Here is a 22,306-nt window from a genome sequence, read left to right as displayed (position 1 = left end):
AACAAAAATATACGACAAGTCGTTTAGAAACGACACTTCGTTTGATAAAAGACAAGTCGTTTTGATGAACTCTTTTGAAAAAAAGTATATTTACATGTCAGAAGTGGGATTTGAACCCACGCCCTCGTAAGAGGACCAGAACTTGAGTCTGGCGCCTTAGACCACTCGGCCATCCTGACTTGTGTCTTCTTCCTTCAACTTATATTATAAGGATAATACTATTTTAGTTTCATTAAGGTTAAATTTTTTTTTTTTTATTTTCTAGATAATAACAAAAATCTCATATACTGTTTCCAAATTTGAGAATTTAGTTCATAAAATAAATAAATCCAAAATAAAAATAATTTTGTAAAATTAATAATGAAATGAAAAATTTAAGAATGTAAGGAATTTGTTTTGTTAAAAAAATTATTTATGCATTTTTATTTTATAAAAAAATCATTTTATATTTATAAATTGTTTAAGATTAAATGGTTAATTCTTTTTTTTTATACATACAATTGAATTTCTATATAGGGATACTCTATATAAGAATAAATTCTTTTTTGTTATAAAAGAATTTGGTCCCAACTTAGGTCAATTATAAATAAGAATAATTTTTAAATTGTAATAAGTTATAAATATTTTATATAATTAATTAATTTTTACTTTAGAATAAATAAAATCATGAGTAGGCCACAAAGAAAAAAAGGTGTGATATTACATACACTAACAACTTATTGGAAGATGGATGGATTAAGAGATGTCGAACAAAGTAATGCATATTTAGCTTATTTATGTTTGGTAAGGACAATGGGAACCAAGGGAAAAAATTAACTATAAATTGCAAATCCTTGGACTTACAAAAAACCATCCCTCTATATGTGAGTGAATTGAAGACCAAAGGTGGTGGCATAGTGATAAAGGATGACCTACCAAGGCTCTTCTTCAGACCATGGAGGAATCAATTCCCACCAGCAGTCGCACTGAGGTTGAAGTTATTACTTCTCTTATGGGCTTGTCATTCTTAGGTTGAAGTGACTCCTGGTACTTGGTGGACTCCCTAGATAACCCTTAAGAAAACATACATATCCTTTTATATTTCAATAAATTCCTAAAATGGTGTTAGGCTAGGGTGTGAGGACATCACCAATGCCCTTTATTGCGATAAAAAATAATAATGAGAATTTTTTAAATAATTAAAATGACTAAATTTTTTAATATTTTTATTTATTTTAAATAGTAAAAAAGATTTTGTCTATCTTCCTATCGTACCATACAACTTTAAAAACTATCGCCCTCCTCCCTTCTTCTTAGTTAATCCACCCCTCTTTCTCTTCTTTTATCCACTCTTTAACTATTATTAATGAGTTGGGAGATCTACCAGATCATGTTTCTAGTTCATTGTCTTTTTTTTTTTAATGCAAAAGTGAGATGATGTACCCAAATCTTCTCCCCATTTTTCTTACTTTTATTTCTTTCACAATTAAACAACACCATATATTCTAAATTGATAATTTAGTTTATTTATTATAAGTTAATTAATTATTATTTTAAGTGATATGGCTGTTTTTTTTAAGTGGCAAAATATAGTCGGGACTGAGGATTTAAAATCCAAAGTGAGATATGAGAATTGTTGTAAAACTAGATGATAACCATATTTAATTGGAGGATAATTCACTCTATATATATATATATATTCAAATTATAAAATAATATAAAAACATTGCGACCCATTATTTTATAATTTAAAAACATCACAAATTTATTTTTCTTGACTCATTAAATATATATATATATATATAAATATAAAAAGAATGCAGAATTAAATTATGTATATCCAAATAAATGTATAAAAATAGATCGTGCATGCATTGTTATAGTGAAGTAATTGGATTGGTCTACTCTACTTTATGCAAGCAAATCAAATAGAATCTTCTCATCTTATTTTGATCCCTTCAATCAACATCTCCCGTTTTAACATCATAACTACTCTTTAATGTCCTCATCTACTCCCATTTTTTTTAATTATTGTAAAATAACAAAAATAAAATATACTAATAATATGCTTTTAAAACGAAAAGACAATTTATTTTTTTCTAAAGAGAATTCCATTGAATAGACCCCCACCACTACATTCACATGCTTGTTTTGAGAATAACTTGAAACAAATGCTCTGGCTTCTCGGTGCACCAAAAAAATACTTGGCTTTAAAACATGATAACAAGAAAACCAAACTAAATTTTATTTTATTTTTCATAAAGAAAATTTCATGATTAACCACTAATTGAAATAGAGCATAAAGAACTATGTAAATTTACTCAAAATATTAATAAGACGTGGCTACATGGTTGCCCACCAGGTTCGTTTGCTCTTTTTTCTTAATAAAATATATTTAACCTCTTTTTGGAACTTAAATTTTAAAATGAAAAAATAAAAAAATCTTGCTTGAAATCTTGTAATTTATATCAATCACAAAATCTAATATGATGATGATTGTTCAATCATTTTTGTCTAATATGATGTAGATAATAATTATAAATTCTTTTACTGAAAACAAAGAAGAGTTTCACTCTTCTAGAATCACAACAAAACAAATCATGGCTAAAAACAAATACTTTTACACTCCAACACATATCTACCCAAAAATAAATAATGATAATAATAACAAAGGAAAAAGAACATTAAAACATTACAAAACACGAATTTAACTTGTATAGCAAGGGAGGACTAAGACGACTTCAAGACAAAGTGCCCGAGCTGGACATTGAATGCAGGTTGAGTTTTTAGTTTAAAAACAACACACCTTCAACACTTTTGTTTTTCTTCTTGGTTTGTTGTTGTAGACAAAAGAACTAATGAATAAATGCACTTAAGTACTAACACTGACTCGATTAAGAAACGCCAACCAAATGAATACGATGAAGTTTTTTTTTTTTCCTTTGAAAAATCCTTAAAGGATATTATAAGCTACTAATTTGACTCGGTTTTTGAGTTTCCGTTGCCATTCTGAGACTGCGGCGAGGCTTGCTGTTGATGTTGCTGGTGCTGGTTGTTGAATTGATTAGAATGAGCCTGCTGTTGCTGTTGTTGCTGCTGCTGCTGCAGTTGGTACATCTGGGGGTTCATCGTGAGCTGCGAGACCATGCACTTAGAAGTGAGAGAATCCCCGCCCAGCTCAGCTGTAGCGATCTTCAATCGTTGAACCTCTGCTGTTAGGGCTTCGTTGAGAGCTGTTGAATTCAAGCACAAACATCAAATTAAGGTAAGGAAGCATTCGCAGTACTAGAAAGTTCATTCTCGGTCAGGACTAAAATTTATAGTTGGCTGAGATGGACTGAGGATAGATTGGGAAGAGAGTTTCTAATTCAAACCAAAGTTCATGCTATGAAGTATGAATAATAATCCATATTCCAAAAGCAAGTTCAGCAAATTCATGACCGAAGAGTTTATAAGAGAACTTGTTTCATATTAATATTTGGCTTTTCTCTTAAAAAAATGATAATTCACTTTTGAGATTTTTGTATGATTCAAGTACTTTAAACCCAATTGGTAAAGACATTTATTTGGAAATTAACATTAATCATGAACATTTTCTCATAACATAAAACGTCTCCTACTAAAAAACTTGGTGGAAGTTGGTTGGTATGAAGATTTTCAAATTTGTCAACTTAGGTAGTTTATAACGTAACGTGAGCTAATGAGAATCTTCACTGTCACAGCTGTAAACGTAGAAAATCGTGATTGAACATAACCTAATTTAGCAAAGAGTTTTGGGATGAAATAAGCTACAATTAGATTGAGTTGTAAAATCAAGAAAAGAGATAATAATTATACATATAAAAACAACCGCATGAATTTTGCTCTCAAACAATTGGAAAAAAAAAGGGTAAAAGATACTTCTCCAGAAACCACAAAGCAAATTGGAAAAAATTCCCTAGAAAAACTTTCAATATAACATATCACTAATTCACCGATTAAGCGATAATGAACAACAAAATAATTGAATTTAGAAAAGTGAAGATATATAAGGAAGCTACATACCATCTCGGAGTTGTGCCTGTTGTTCCATAGCTTGAAGACGAAACTTCAACTCATTATTCTGGTTAGTGAGCCCAACAGAATCTCTCTAAACACAAAGACACCGACCAATAATTAGTGATATGAGAAATAAAAGGAGGTATTAAATCAATAACCTCATAGAGTCAACTCTCTAAGTACCTGCAGCAACGTAAGTTGTGCAGACAATGTGGTAGCTTCTGTTTGTAGAGTCTGAACTTTGTGCTCCAACTCCGAAATGTATCTCATCTTCCTTTCTTTCGAACGAGCAGCCGATTGGCGATTAGCCAAAATCCTATAACCAAACAATCCAGAGATTAACATATTAACAAACAACATGTTGAAACAATACCAAAATGAATTACAAAGTTGGCAAAATGTATTTACCTTTTCGCCCGCTTTGGATCGGTCAATGCAATCTCAGCAAGTTTATCATTAGCCATGATTTTCTTCAGCTCAGCCCCACTAAACTCACCATTACCAAACTCCAAGCTGAAAGCATTGGAGTTTCCATCCATGGAGTCGCTCGGGGAATGTTGTGCGGTGCGATTTCCTGACGAAAGTTCCACTTTCGGGGATTCCTCCCCAAAGTTCAACTTCTCCATGAAACTATCCATTGAAACACTCCTGTAATGCCTCGAGGTTGGAGCAATATCTCCACCAGCACTCCTTTTGTTCCCTTCTCTCCTATGATCAGTCATAGAACATAATCCAGTTCTCTCATTTACGCTGCTTTCGGCTTCGTTATCGCTGCTATCGCCACCATTAGTCTTCGTCCCGCTCGCTCTGCTATCTTCGCGATTCTCGGTCCCATTCTTCTCATCAGTACCAGAAGAATTCAAGGCATCAATACTTTCCAAGTTCATATAAGCCGAAAATAAGTCATCAACCACTTCACCCTCAGATTTCCTCTCTCCCATTCCTTCGGCATTGCTTTCACCACCTCTTTCCCAACTCATTTCCTTCTTCACCAACTGAATCGGCTGCTTCATTGCAAACCCGGAGCTCTCCCGGCTCGACATGGACCGATCAAAACCACTGGAAACCCCCAACGGAGTGAAAGGGGGCGATGAAAACCCAAATGGGATATCGCTGCTCGACCGCCGGTGAGCTTTCCGGGGAGGCAAGCTCTCCCCAACCCTCGGCGAATTGCCTTTGGCGAACGGCGAAGACGGCGGCAATAGCGAGTGGGAATTGGCGTCCCTGTCCTCCATGGCCACGTCGGCCGATAACTGGTCCGATATCGAAGTCGACGGCGAGTCCCGGAACGGCGAAGGGCTCAGCGGAGGGAGCGAATCGAGAGAGAAAAAAGCTGGCTGAGATAAAGATCGAGAATGGGTGGGTCCCGGGTTGAAATTCTGAGAACCCATTTGCTGGTTGGCCGGACGGGAGACTGGGATCTGAGAATACGGTGAAATGGGTGGGATCTGGTGAGGATGCGAGGGTGGTATACCCACTCTCTTACCACTATCGCCACCATTAAAGCTTTGAGAGAAATGCCGAGAACGAAACTGTGAAGGGTTTAATTGAGGTATGTTGAGTTGTTCTACGGCTAAAGGTTGTTTCATAATTGAAGAAGACGAAGTTCCGAATGAAGATTGAAGCCTCTGAATCCTTTCACTATGAGCTTCTTCAGTGTCACCCATTTCAGCTTACTCCAACACCAATACCGAGTCACCGACTCTTATAAATATATGTGTATATATTTATATATACGATCAATACTCAATATCACAAAAAACCCACCTCAGAAAATGCTTCAATATCCAGTTCAAGCATAACCCACTTCCCCTTTTCCCACAAAAACTCAAACAAACCAGATCAAATTCCGAAACTCTGCACCAAAAGAAAAAATCACAAAGAAAACCCAGAACAACAAAAGCTCAGCATTTTACCATATACACACACAACACAACTACTTATAGCTTGAAGCTATAAACAACAATGGCGAAGGAGAGAGAAAGAGGAGGGTTACCTTAAGCAAACAACACAAGAGCTGACTATTGTTGTTTGTCTGCCATAATTGGCGGAAGCTCCTCCAAATCTAAAGCCGACCCTTTAACTTTTTATACAAATATTTTTTTATAATAACAATAATTGTAATATATTTTTGGCGGAAATGCCGAAGAGCGCTCTCTCTCCCTCTCTCTCTTTCTCTCTGAAACTTGCGTTTTTTTTTTTTTTTGTTTGGTTTGGTTTGGCTTTCTGGTTAGGGGTTTCGGAGAGTAGAAAAAGAAGACGAAAAAAAGAAGAAGAAGAGGATTAGTACTAAGTAAGCAGCATTATAAGTAGTACAAAACACAAGAATCACTGTACTAAATATTAGTAGTATTGTATTGCCACGGATTTCATGACTACTGGCACAACAACGCGTGAAAGTGAATTTCATTTAATAAGAATTTTCATTTCGTTCGCATTTCAATTTCATTCCGACCTCATTTGTCTTTCTCACCTCATTGCCTGCCTTACTCAACAACGCAATTCCCTCATTAAGACAATTTCTTTTTATTTTTTATTTATTTTAATAAATAAATCAAAATTGGAAAAAAAAAAATTGTATCATCCTTTCTGTAATACGCGCTTTTTAAACGCGTGCTTTTTTTTTTATGGAAATAAATATATATTAATTTTGCAAATAAAAAATAAAATTAAGACATGATATTAATTTTGTCCGACAAAATTTGATTGGGGTATCTAATTTTTATTGAGGGGTATAAATTTTTGTGGATTTGTTTTTCCTTTTTTAAGTTACTATGACCAAATATTAGAAAATTTATGTCAAATAGATTTTTTTTTTTTTATAGCTTGTTGTTATTATTTTAGTTTTTTCATTAGATTGTATATAAGTTCCATGTGATGTAATTTTTTTGGTATTTTAATAAATTTAGTCAACAAAATATATAGATTTGCCTTGAATTGTAGATCTTATGCCTCATGGGAAATTATTTATAGTATTTTTCCTAAAATATAGATAAAAAATGTGAATTTCGTTATGGAATAATATCAAAAATTAAAGATGGTCCAATATTTATTGATTATAGTACCAATTATGGGCAAATTAATTGTGCTAGTATGGTATAATGGGTATTAATTTTTTTTAAAATTATATTCGGTGTTAATGATAATTCCTAATTGTGTAATTTTAATTTGCGTGCCTCGTTAATTAAATTGTTTCGCATAAAAAAGATCTAGAAACAAGACAAATTAGGTTTATTAAAATATTAATATATTTCTTTCTTGATGGACTTAAAATATTGATATTTAGGACAAAGAATAATGATAAATATAAAAATAGTATTAAATAATTATATTTTAAAGACAAATAGTCATATAGGATAAATGAGAGTTTATAAGAAGTCTAGGGTTTAAATAGAGGTAACAAAAGAATATTCCATGTATTTAGCCAAAATACAATTTTCACTTTTAATATGCTTTAATAATATAATTTCGTTTCTTACAAAAGAATTCGGTTGATTATTATTGTAAGGAAACAAAAAATAGAAATTAGTTGACAATACCAAATTCTTATAGTAAGTGTTTCATATTTTAAAACTGCAATTTTCACAATTAGATTAAAAAGTTTGACGATATTTCTTGGCTTATGGGATATTTATGACATTTTTTTTATTAATAATAGATTGAAATCACTTGTCAATTTCATATTTATGAATTTTAGTCGCACCACAATTAGTTTTATTATTATACGTACAAAAATGTAAATATTTCTTTTATATAAAAAAAATGTGTAAATAATGAAAATTATTGGTTTTAACGTTTTCGTTGGTTAGTTTTAATAAAATATTTTAAATATTTAACGAAACATATTTTTAAAATAAATTAAAAAATATGTTTATTAATTATAATAATATATTTAAATATTATAAAATATTATGATATTTTTATCAATTATATTAATATAAATACGAAATTAAATATTTAATAATTATATTAATATAAATTTAAATGTTATAAATATTATTATTATAATAATATATAATTTTAATTTTTATAAAATTTTGCTAGAATAAATATTTAGTAATTATAATAATATAAATTCAAATATTATATATAAAATATCATATTATAAGGTTTTTTTTTAGCTGCATTCTTCATTATTTACACATTGTAACATTTAGGTCCAAAAAATTTATTTTGTATCAGTTAAATTCCAACATTTTCAAATCGTATCATTTAAGTCTCTAAATGTTATTTTTAGTTTTTTTTTTCTTTCAAACTACATAAAAATAATTGAAACAATCATAAAAAAATTGGATCACTTAATTTTTGATAATACCAAACATGATATTGAAAAAATATATTTTCATGACATTTTAAACAATATTAAATAGTTTTACAAATTAAATTACTTTTTCATTAAAAAAAATTCTTACCTATATTTTTTAATATTAATAACTGAACTATCACGAGATTATCAATATTTATTATGTACATATTTATTTTTATTTTTGTAATTTTTTTCTATCAAATAACAAATCATATATATATATGCACATAAATAATTTTATGTGCACTATTAAGTTTAAAAAATATATGAAATAATCAAGCAAAAACATAATAAAATTTGATAATATCAAGATAATCGATATAATATATTTATTAGTATTAATTATAAAACAACAATGTAGGTAATAATATTTTTTTAATGAAACACTAATTTAATTTAAAAAATATTATGTAATTTTGAAAATGTCATGAAAATATTTTATTCTCATATTATGTTTATTATTGTCATAAATTAAATATCCAAATATTTTAAGAATGATTTACCATTTATTTTGTATTTTTTATGTATTTTAAAATAATAAATAAATAAAAATATAGCATTTAGTGACCTAAATGATATGATTTGAAAATATTGGGGACTTAACTGATACAAAATAAACTTTTGAGACCTAAGTGTTACAAAGTGTAAAGAATGGGGACTGCAGCTAAAAAAAAACTCTTATTAAAAGCTGTGTGATCCCACACCGCCTGGGGAAGGTCAAGTGTGATGATTCTAAGATTGTGTGAGTATGGGACTACACAGTTGAAGATGGCTTAAATGGATAGATGGGTACTGCCTATACCAAGAAGATGCATCTTCTTTTCGGTAGTCCATCACTTGAGAACTCCAACGTTATGTTTACTTGACCTAGAGTAATATCAAGATGGGTTACCTCCTGGGAAGTTTTCCCAGAAAGCGTGTGAGTGAGGACAAAACACGCTGGAAAAGCTCGTGTTGGTTTGTAGGGCCAGTCGTCATTCCAAGAAGCAGCCATAGTAACGTGGGGCGTTACAATTGAATACAAAACTATTTACCAAGTTTATCGGAAACTATAATTATGAAAGATAAAATAGCTTAAAAAGAAAGGATTTAGAATATGCAAGCAAGGCTTTTGCGTGGTTGGGACGTTAATGAGCCTTGGTCCACAAGTCAATTGTATTAAAGCTTAGAGAGCTTTTGACAATGGAGTTTTCTGCAAGTTTGAGCAAAGCAATTGCTTACAAGACAAAAATTCGGATCCTCTCTACAATGCACAACTAGTCCTATTTATAGGTAGTTGGATGCACTAGATTTGGGCTGGACTAATCCAGGCCCAATATGGATATAATTATTATTTGCTCACTAACGGAGGTTTAATACAAAGGATTCTATCAAATAGACTACACTAATCAGGGCCCAATGGGCCGACTTGATCATAACCACGTTGTACGATTGACAACAGTACACAACTCCAGTCTGTTACGCGTGGGCTTCTAAAGAGATCCGGGGGACAAGATTCGTCAGAGTAGTGGCAATATTGTTATGAAATAACAATGTACATTCTGTATGTAACCTCTTCTGCAGGTTAGTTAAGGAGACAAAACTCTGTGTTTCTCAGGGTGATGTTAGTGTCGGAGACAATTTATTATGCCCAACACAGTCGCCTAGTCCGAGTTCGTTTACTAACATCCCAATCCATTTACCAGGACCCTAGTTCGTTTACCAGATCTTGGGTTCATCCACTATTGTCCCGGTCCATTCTTAGACTTGGGAAGGAAACATCGTTCTTATCGTATCCCGGACGACACCTTACAAGGGGTTCGGGAAGACGAAATGTGCCAACTTCATGGTCCCGGCTTACATTCTGAGAAAATGTTGGGCTTACTGACATTTGGGCTACCAGGACTTACTATTTCCCCGTCTATTGGGTTCGGTTTGGGCCTCGGGTCCCTTCAGGATAACCCATGGACTTAGTGTACGGGGCCACGTATGCAGGGAGGAAACGAGGATAACAAAAACTATATGTTTAATAATTATCTTCTATCAATAATAAACAAGTTTATTATCTAATTATTGAGTTGTGATTTGAATAATATCATGAATATTATATACTTTAAATATGATTGTTTGTGATCTAAAATGTTATTGTATTATTTATATAAAAAAAACATAATCATTGTTTTGATTTAAGTTTTCTTTTAATATGTTTATGTCATTCTTTTATATATAATATTGTTAATTTATTTAAAATTTATATGACAATTATAAAAACTAAATAAAAATAATTAATAAATTTTCTAAATAAAACTAAGCAATTGTACTTTGTACGTTACTTGGACCTACTATATATATGTATATTAATAACAATCTGCAACTAAAAAAATACTATCTTTTGATCCCAATAATGTTTTCATTAAAGTATAATATTGTAACAAAATAATAATGTAAAAAAAAAAATTGCTGTATGGTATTTTTTTTTTCTTTGCAATAAATAAAAATTAACCTAAATTTATTCTTTTATTTTTCAATTTTATTCCCTTTATGTCTCCCACCACAATTAAATTCGAATTGGATTGTTGACTAAAGTTGAAATATTCACATGATATAAGTCTAAATATAGAGTATTAGCAAATTATTATCATCCTAATCCTATAATAACATTATTCTTCTAAAATAAATCTCATTAATATTAATTGCCATTCAAAAAGGAATATATGTGGTGGGGTTGTGGTTTAGTTATATGCCACATATATAATAACATATTCTAGGTATAAATATTTTATGTGAAAATTTTAGATTTTTCTTCTATTTTTTATTACTTATTTATGTCTTAATGATTGAGGAACCGTATTTAATTACAAGTCTTACTCAATTCAGAACAACAACACATGTGACTGGCAAGATATGTGGATGAGTACGAATTGTTGAAAGACTCGATAAGCAAATAGTAATAAGAAGAATTCTTATTATAAAATAATTAATAATTTGTATAAATATATAAATACTAATTAATATTTGGTGACAATGAACTTGTCACTAATATGATTATCAACCTTCATTAATTGTACATATGCTCGCTATATAAATATTGCTATGAATAGTAACCATGGACACAAATAATTTGAATTGCATTTTAATATATACAAACATTTAAATGTGCTACATATATACACACACACGATACATATCTACTTGAACTAACTAACTCCTTTATATTTTATATTTTATGATAATAAAAGTCCAATAATGCATCATTAGCTTATCTTTAAAATTAGTTTTGACTTTTTTATATTTTTAAATCAATACATATTACAACAATTGATACACATTATAGCACGCAATATGTCAATGAACAAGCCCTAATGCACGTTGATATCCCTGAGCTAACAACGTCCCAGCAAAGAAAGTATATTATGACATAATCTTAGTTTTATTTATAAAATTTATTAATTATTTTTATTAAAATTATATTAATGTCATATAAATTTCAAATATCATATTTTAATTAAATAATTTATTTATTTTTGTTTAAGTTTATATTTATTCTAGTTTTTGAATTTAGGTGTAAGAACAAGAGATTATATATTATATATTTAATGTAATATTAAATATTATACGTGGATTTTAAATTTAAGTTTCTTGCTAATTTAAAATAAAAGTAATTTGTTGTTAATTTACAGTATATTATATTATATGTTTAATATCATATTATTCTAATAAGCGAGTTTAAGTTTAATTAAATTTTATTTAAGTTATAAAATATATGATTTTATTATTTTTAAATAATTATTATTGTAAAATATCTAAAAAATATCATATTTTAATTTGTTGAATTATTTATTATTTTAAAATAATTATTATTGTAAAATAAAAAATTAAACCTAAACTTAAATAAAATAAAATAAATAATTAAAAAATTAAAATATGATATTTTTGAGATATTTTACAATGATAATTATTTAAAAATAATAAATAATTAAAAAAATCAAAATATGATATTTTTGAGATATTTTACAATAATAATTATTTAAAAATAATAAATAATTAAACAAATTAAAATATGATATTTTTTTTAGATATTTTACAATGATAATTATTTAAAAATAATAAAATCATACTTTTTATAACTTAAATAAAATTTAATTAAACTTAAACTCACTTATTAGAATAATATCATATTAAACATATAATATAATCTATTATCAATTAGCAACAAATTACTTTTTTTTAGAAAACTAACAAGAAACTTAAATTTAAAATTCACATATAATATTTAATATTACATTTAACATATAATATATAGTTTCTTGTTTTCACTCTCAAATTCAAAAACTAGAACAAACATAAACTTACACAAAAATAAATAAATTATTTAAGTAAAATAAGATATTTATTTGAAATTTATATGATATTAATATAAATTTAATAAAAATAATTAATATATTCTATAAATAAAAATAAGCAAACTTGAATATTACACGTTGCTTGTATCTAGTATATATATATGTCAACATTGTATTTAGACGTCATATATGACAAATTATTGATATAAATATTTATATATGCTATATAACTATAATTCATTCTATTATATATATATATATATGGGTGCACTCTTAATGGTTACTACCCATGGATAGTTACTTTAATATTAACCATTAGATTAAGATCAATAGTCCATATTTACAGTTGTTAATTAATATTTCTAAAAATAAATTTTAATTTTTTCAAATTTTTGGAAGCATTTCCTGATGAAAAACGTATATTTATTATGAAAATATAATATTATAAATTTTTCATTTTTCAAATATATATCAATTTCTAAATATAATTATTATCTCTCATTAGTTGGAAACAACATTAATTATGACAAAAAAAAAAGTAAATTCAAAATTAATGTAGAAAAAAAAATATTTATATGCTGGTGACTTGCTATACCAAGTCACTATGTTGCCACATCATCATAATTGTTAGTACCCATCTATGGGTAATAACCATTGAGAAGTCTTTCATATATATATATATATATATTTAAAAAAAAAATAGGGAATCCATTTTTGTTAAAATTACAGACAATGTTTACAATTATAAAACTTAGCAAAAGTACATTGCACGTTGTTTTTACCTAATATATATACATATATATGTATATATATAAACTTTTAAAGAGAAAACATATGGACACTAATTCTTTTATAATTTCAAATATCTAAAATATATATTTTTAAATTCATCCAAGCACTTAGTTTTTAGACGACTTTGAGCAATTGTAATAATACTTGCCCTTAGAGTCTCATTCTATCTTTCTTTAGATATTATTTTATTTGCGGTGATTATTTTTGCTATATATTAACGAGTACTTGCATTATTTTATTTTCTATAGAATGTAATTTTATCTAGATAACGTAAAATAAGAATTTTGTTAAAATAAATTGTTATAAGTGAAGTAATTCATTATATTAAAAGTGAATTAATCCAATGGTGTTCTCATTATACTAATAAAAGTAATCCAATGGTGTTCTCAATGTGGAGGTTGGCTCAAATTTTGCTATTGATCCAGTTAATAAGCTTTCTATTGAGGATTTATCTCTTATTTCTGATGTAATCCAATGTATTAATCACTCATTGTCTTTCTTCCCTAAGACAGGTTAATACTTTAACTCATAATTTTGCTAAAAACGCTTTAGAATTAAAAGATGAGTTAGTTTAGAATGGTTCTAATCTAAACTTTATTTCAAAATTGTAATTATGTACTTTAACTTCTAATGAAAATTACAAATTATTCAAAAAAAAAAAGTGAAATAATATTATCACATATATTCGATACGAGACACTCTTAAAGATAGTATTTTTAAGAATTTTTTTAGTTCAATATTATTTAAGTGGAGTAACTAACAATCTTATAAGTGTGTTAATATATTTATTTTTAACCTGATATACTTTTATAAATTCAATCATTAGTGATTTTGGAAAATTACCTATATAATTTACATGTAATGTCAATATTTTGTGATGAAACCAATCCTCTATTTCTTTTTGTCCAAATGTAACTATATGTAGACTTTGGATGATGTTTCATTTTTATATAAAGAGTGGATTTATTCTAATTTATGTTATTAACACTATTATAATATATATAGAAAAGATGGCACATAAAGACGATACACATTTTCATATGCGACGTCTTTTGTGTTAGATAAAGTGGAACATTGAGCAATGCTCGATGAAACCTAATGAAATAAAGCTCGGACCTCAACCAAAAAACCCGAACACTATTTATTTTTTCTCTTATTATTTTCTCACCCACACACATATTTATTCTCTCTTTCTCTTCTATCCATCTCTCATTTGGATGGGCGAACAACGATTGGTAAGTATTTAGAGTTTCTAACACTTTTTTTTTCTTTTTTGATTCAAATGTTCTATATATAAATATAAAATTGATATATGTATACATCTATTGAAAGAGTATACACAACATCCCAATCCCTAATATGACGTTAATGTTAGGAGTTTTGACGTCGAGCAAGTGCTTAAAGTCTAGAACCCTTTTGATGATAAGTAATTGATCTTGTCATCAAATGTCGTTTTTGAGAGCGTAAGTATAAATTTGGTATGTTTTATTAATATCAAATTTTATTTTTATCTGGTTTTTTCTTTCTTTCTTTTTTGTCAATACAAAATTTTCATTTTATGTACGAATGGAGCAATATTTACTCCCATATATATATATATATGAGTTAATATTATATTCAAAGCACAACATAAGGAATCAAACTTCAAAAGTATTCCAATGCACATTTTGTACTTTATTATAGCCCAACTTCACATCATCCTATGTTGTGGATTAGCCCTAGTAGTATTCTATTTTTCTTTATTGTTCCCTAGATATGTTCATCACAATAATCAATAATACACATCCATGTAATTATATATCCACACATTATTGGCACTCTTTAACAATTACATAATAACATGTAAATATGTAGAGCCTTTGAATATATATATATACAAAATAAATCATATATACAATTATAATTAAGTTGCTTAAAGGGCACTCAATTATAGTGACGTAGTGAAGAGGAAGCATTTTAGACCCTTCCTAGTCTGGTGTCTCGTGAATGCTACCCAAATATATATATATATATATAGACCCACGCATCATCCCAATACCACCCCCACACCACTTGATTCATTTTACAATTCATGCACGTCTTGCAAATCACAAAACCCTTTTATATTTATAGTAAGGAAATTTGAATGGAGGGGCTTCACAAAGAGCCCTACCGGTAGAATTTTTGTGTATTCTCGATCTGCGAATAATTTTTGAAATTATATTTTATGTTTGTGTATTTTGTAGTTATTTAAACTATCATGCAAATTTTTAAAAAAATTTAAATAATTTACAATGTCAAAAACTAGGTTTAAATATGTTGTTTTCTATGCGCATAAAAAAAATTAATCATGAGTACGACAACCTGTTTTGAACCTAATTTTCGGCATTGTAAATTATTCGAAATTTTATAAAAATTTGCAAAATGCTCTAAATAACTACAAAATACACAGTCATCAAAATATTCCACAAAAAACTAATCACAGGTTGGGAATACTCAAAAACCCTACCACTTTTTGAAACCCTCTAATAGAACTTCTCTATATGAATATAAAGCTTCCCCTTTGAATGTGGCATACATTTTTATTTATTGTTATATAGTTTATATCTTTGTTTAAAATATATAACATTAGGGTGTGATTAAAGGGTAACCTACGCTTAGGGAAAAGTAAAAAAATATTGAGATATTAAAATAATGCAAACGTTGCACACATTATGATTCTCTTGTTGACCTTTTTGGGTTAAATTTGTTATTTATTTATTTAATAAATATTACTCTAAAAAGTTTATAACTAAAAATAATTAACTTTATAGTTCGGCCACCAGCCGACAATAACCATAAAAAATAAAAATATTTTACAAAATTACAAAATTACCACCAAAGATGGCCATATTGTCCCATCAAATTCACCTAACCCAAAAAAAAAAGAAAAATTATAATTTGGATTAATTAAGGGGAATAATATTATTGGGAAGGTTCTAACGGTCATTCTCTTTCTTCAATTATGAGAATTTTGTATGGATGGAGAGTTGAGTTGCGTTCACTACTATTACTTGCTTCTTCTTGAATCAAATTCTGGTCAGAAAAGCAACCAAGTAATTACAAGAATCACATTGACTTTTTCACCTTTTTTTCTTTCTTTCTTATAAATAAGAATCATTGACTTTTATGCATGTGTTCATGTGACACTACTCTACTCAGAAACTTTTGACAATTTTTCCACATATAGTTTAACTATATATAAGCGTTTTAGACACTGTTTTGCTTGAATTTTCTAAAGATTGTTTTAGTTTCTGAAACTTTAAAACTAGGTAGGCTCTTGAATTTGAGTTAATTTAATTTTTTATTTTTAAAAATTCTATTTATTATCTTTTGTTTTATAAAATTTACCAAACTTAGCCACAATTCTATAGATAAAACTAAATCAACTAAAACCACAATTTTTTTCTTCAAAGTTCATGAATCAATACAGTAACTATTATATAAAAACACTCTCGCTTTTAAATTTAATCGAAACAAATAGCCATATACCCATAAAAAAGAAGAAGATAAATTCTAAAATATGGTTAATTCATATAGCTTAAAGACCAAAACCATTATTATGATTATGATATGATATATTATTACTGATGAAAATTGCTTACATTATAAGTTTTATGAGGTGGATATTATGTACATACAAAATAATAATAATACTACTATTGTTTTGATGATAAATTTTCTTGTATTTACTTATTTTTTTGATATACGAAATAATAGAAGCAAGCAAACATAGCATTCGTGGGTGAAATTGGGAAATGTCAGAAATAAAATGAAATGAATGGTACGTACGAAATGAAGGGTTTTGCCTCGCATATGGACAATTGGAAATTTGAAAAAATGTTTCACTTTCGTGTGTCGTCAGAACAAGTTTGATGGACTTTCCACTAAAAACCACTTTCATTTCATTTTAACGTCAAACTAAGTACCCACGAATAACCAAACAAAATCAAATCTCTTTTGCATGCATGCCAACCCCACTAATTCCCCCTTACATAGATTAAACTCTCTTTTATTATTATTTTTATTTATTTATGATAATTACATAAATTTTTTATTTGATAATTGTAACTAGTTTGGAAGTTGATATATTTTTTTTAATTAATTGCAATTTAATATAATTTTTAAAATATAGGGAGCAGTTGCGGTAAGACTATCTTTTTGGTGCGATCACTTCTTATTTTCGATTCGTGGATTAGTTATAACCCGAATGTTTTTATATGATACTATATATTATAGCTATTTAGAAGTTTACATACATTTTTGATAAATTTCGAATATATGTTAAAAATAAAGTTCAAATAACATATTTTACACGTACCTATTTTTTATATGCGTCTCAAAAATATTATATTAAACCTTGTTTTTGGCACATAAAATTATTTAAAATATATCAAAAATATGTGGAAGGTTCTAAACAACTACAATAGATGCTGTCATATAAAAAAATTGGCACAGTAAACTATTCATATTTTTAAAAAATATGTAGAAGATTCTAAACAATTACAATATATATCGTCATATAAAAAAATTTAGATTATAATTTATCCACTTACAAAACACAAAAAATAATCATATGGGTGCATCCAAAAAAGTAGTCTTACCACAATCTTTCTCAGGAATCAATACACAATTAGGCCTTGTTATTTTTTTTAATATTTTATTTTTGTGGAGTGGATAAAAGATGATCTCAACTTAGCTAACAAACAAAGAAATGGTTGGGTCACTAATCGTGGTGCTAATAAAAAGGTGTTTCATTTCTTTCGAAAAAAAGGTGATTTATTAGGAAGAAAAGTACCCTAATAATATTTGGTTATATATAAATAAATATTTTTTTGTATTTTGGCATTTGGCTCATGTATTTTACAAACATTACCACCTTAGTCCTTTCCGTCCTTTAACATATAAAGAATGACATTCCAAAAATGAAGTTTGAAAGTGGACCCTTTTCTCAAATTATATCGCTTCCCCTTATGTATGTTTTCATTTGTACTATGTCACTTCTTACCATTTGGTCCCTAAAATTTTAATTTTGAAAATTAATCTCTTTTGTTTTTAATTTCTTAATAATAAAGTCGTGTTTTCTAATAAAAGTTAAAATTTTCATCTATGGATCCTAAATTTCTTCAAAATGTCGATCAAATTGTAATTGGTAACATATGATAAGCACAATATTTTGTATGTATGTGATGTTATATGGTAAAATTTATTAACATGCGAGCTGGTATAACTTTTCTTAACGTGTAAACATGATACATCTTTCACAAACACGCGATCTCAAAATGTGTGTTTATGAAAGTGCGATTTCAGAGACTATAATTATGTCACGATGTCATTAGAAGAGACTTACGAGCAACATAATGTGTCATCATAAATGATGTAACGGACTAACTATTTCTTTATTTATTTGCAAAAAAACTAAATAAATATGTATATATTTATTAATATGGGAGTTACTGCTAGAATTAATATATTTGTAACGACTCTATGTGACTATAAAAGAGAGTCAAATAACAATGAAAAGAGAAGTTATTATTTTACATTAGACGTATGCTCTAACTGAGTTGAACCATTATAATCTCCGATATTATTTCTTCATTTGATAGCTTTTCATAATTTGTACGGAATTGAGTTTAGTTGTATGAGATAATAATTCTCCTTTATGGTGTTTGATAATAAGAGATGGATATATTGTTCAATTACAAAATTACTATATTACTCACAATAAAATATAATTTTAATTTTTTAAAAGATATTTTTATATATTTTTTCTTGTGCCATCATAAATTAGTTAACTGTTTCTCTATTTATTTGTAAAAAACTAAATAGCTATGCATATATTTATCAATATTGGAGTTACAACTAAACTTATTTGTAACGACTCTCTGCGACTATAAAAGAGAGTCAAATGATAATGAAAAGAGATGATAATTTTTTACATTAGACGTAAGCTTTGCTAAGCTGAACCATTATGAACCACAATTTATATAGAATTTGAATTTAGATGTTGGATATTAAAAGAAGAGAAATAAAAAAGGATGTAATGCATAATTACAAAATTACTATATTACCTATTATAAAATATAAATTTCATATTTTTGAAGGGTCCTTTGGAAAAATGACATATTTTTAAAGTTATTTTACATTTTGGCCTAGTTTTAATAATTCTTTGCAAAATAACCTTTCATAATTTAGACAGTTAGTCAAAATTTTAAATAGTTGATCGAAAAATTCAAACATTCGGTAAAAAATTTTAGACAGTTGATCGAAAAATTTAGACAACTGGTTGAATTTTAGACAGATGTCATTTTGCAAAAAATTATAAAAAATAAACCAGAGTGCAAAATCACTTAAAAAGATATATCATTTTCACCAATTTCTTTTTTTTAAAAGATATTTATATAATTAAATTTTCTTGTTCTCTCATTCTTCTATTTTAGATTAGATTCATTTGGAAAAATTAAGAACTCATCTCACCATCTCTCCTCTACCTCATACTCATTCTCTTACCAAAATGTTTTTTGTTCTCCTCCAACTCTTTCATACACTCTTCTACTTTCCCAAATTCCATCCTACCTAACATAATTTTTTTTAGCAATTAAGGATATCCTTAATCTGTATGGAGATCAAGACCGTTGATGAAAGGAGAGGTATGAAACGTGGCAGGAGCACAGCCATTGATGAAGTCTAGCTGCTGACTTGAAGCAGTGGGCAACCATCCAAGAACACGTGTTGAAAGCTACAGCAGATCGCTTTTAGGGACACGTGGCACGTTCTTAGTGCCCAAAGGAAAAGGAGAAAACTTATCCACTGCGGTTGAGGTTATTGTCAACAGAAAAGAAGTGAGGTTGGGCCCACTTAATAAAAAGGTGAGCCCATTCATTGAAAACGAAAGCCCAGTATTGCCATTCTTTGGGCCCCACTAAGACAACATCCTTATCTGACCCAAAATCAAAGATGGACCCATAAAAAGCAAAATTATCATTAACTTCTTAAAATATTCTCGTAACTTTGATTTAATGTTTTGAGAGAATACAGATGCCTTATTTTAATTTATATAATAAGATTTAGATTTTCTTGTCTGAGATTTTTGGATCCTTCAAAATATATAATAAGATACATTTGTTACAAGTGAATATCATAATGAGATTTTTTAGAACATAGAGATGTGTTGTATTATATGTATTCTATGGTTTCTTAATATTTTTTTAGATCTTTTTATTTGTTTAGTTTTGGAGTCTATTTATTATGATGATAAGATTTTTATTTCTATAGTTTATTGTAGTTCTTGTAATTTTATGTCTAGAAATGAAAATAAAGTTACATAACTATATATATAATTATAATTTATTTATATTTGATTGTCTTCATATTTTTATATCTTTTCAGTTATTGAAGATCTGAGTTAGTAAAGATATCATTAATAAAAAAAAATTAGTTGTGCCATAGTTAGTGATTTTGTTGGTAATGTTTAAATGATATATATATATATATATATATAATATAAGGATGTGAACATTGATGGAGCTTACCAACAAACCAACTCACCATGTTATATTGGTCTTGTAGATACAATATACTAATTTATTGTCTACACTATTAGCCTTTTTCCCAAACCGAGTGGAATAGAATCAAGTTCATCAAGATAAGTAAGTATCTCTTTATCTTTCCCCACAAAAAAAAAAAATCTAATCATAAGAATCTTTAAGACTAAAACATCACATTTTTCACAAAAAAAAAAAATACACTCACACAAAAAGAAGAATCATTCATTCAGATTGTTCAAGGTTGTGGACTTTTTGATTTGAGACGTTGATTCAACGTTGGTGTTTAATTTATTATATTATTTTATCTAAAGAAAGCTGCAAATTAATTATTATATTTTTTAGAGATTTAGATTAGTTTAATTATCTAAATTCAATGCCTTGGTGTGTTTCATTAGTGTAATTGATTTGGTTAGCCTTTATTTGAGTCATCTCCTTGTGAGATTTGTATTTGCTTTTGAGCATTTCAAAATATGTTTGGACTTTGTTCTATGTTGAAATTATTTTTGAATTGAGTTTCTACTAATGTGGAGTAGAGTGAGCTATATATATGTAAAAAAATAATATTAGGTTATAGATATCCATCTATGTATAAGTTGTCAACCCTCATTTTCAATTTGTAAATCTATTTTTATATCTATCTGTTATAAGATTCTAATTTACCATGGAATAAAGAAGGATATTGTCAAAATAACAATCTTATAAAAGGGAATCAGCAAAATAATTTTGCTTTTTCATGCAATTATTGTGCAAATTTCAAATTCTTATTTAATTTTTTTGTTTAAAAAAACAAAACAAGTCATTCATCACATGGTATTTCTAGATAAACATTATTATTTTTCTTCTTCTTCTTAAAAATGAAGATATTTTGAGCAAAGATTTTAGCTACTAAATATGAATAGGACACTCCTATTAAATCATAAATTGGCTGTTAACTAAGTAGAGACATAGCATTTGGTGATTATAGGAAATGGGCCACACATTCCTTATCAAAATTTTGACAAGTTGTGAAGCATGGCATGAAAATGCATATGAATGAATGAGATAATTGTGATGGTACCCTTATGCTTTGCCAAAAACACCTATCAACCTCTTAATATAGGTCAAATTTATTGGACCCTCACTTGTCACTTAATAGTCCATATCACTGATTAAATACCCTTTTATTCAATCATTATGCTTTATACAGTGATAATAATAAGAGAAAAACATAGAAGGAAAGGAAACTTGGGCATTTTTTTTCCCTTTCTATAATCAATCCAAATGGATGGAAATCTATATGAATTTACCCCTTCGAATATGTTTTT

General features: G+C 27.9%; 1 protein-coding gene and 1 non-coding gene across 2 annotated transcripts; both read right to left on the bottom strand.

Moving 5' to 3' along the window:
- Positions 1-95: 95 nt before the first annotated feature.
- TRNAL-CAA (transfer RNA leucine (anticodon CAA)) lies at positions 96-179 on the bottom strand. The gene has a single exon. It is a non-coding gene; the product is annotated as a tRNA-Leu (tRNA).
- Positions 180-2,618: 2,439 nt separating this feature from the next.
- On the bottom strand, positions 2,619-6,323 carry LOC133781853 (bZIP transcription factor 29). Its single transcript, XM_062220955.1, has 5 exons — positions 6,014-6,323; positions 4,426-5,874; positions 4,201-4,333; positions 4,024-4,108; positions 2,619-3,212 (listed from the first exon to the last, which is right to left on the bottom strand). The coding sequence occupies exons 2-5, from the start codon at positions 5,682-5,684 to the stop codon at positions 2,953-2,955; spliced, it is 1,737 nt and encodes a 578-aa protein (XP_062076939.1). The 5' UTR covers positions 5,685-5,874; positions 6,014-6,323; the 3' UTR covers positions 2,619-2,952.
- Positions 6,324-22,306: the final 15,983 nt, after the last annotated feature.

The sequence above is a fragment of the Humulus lupulus genome, chromosome 6, assembly GCF_963169125.1.
Source record: "Humulus lupulus chromosome 6, drHumLupu1.1, whole genome shotgun sequence".
Taxonomy (NCBI): Eukaryota; Viridiplantae; Streptophyta; class Magnoliopsida; order Rosales; family Cannabaceae; genus Humulus; species Humulus lupulus.
Note: the sequence above shows the minus strand (reverse complement) of the source record. Positions and strands in the feature narration are given on the sequence as shown.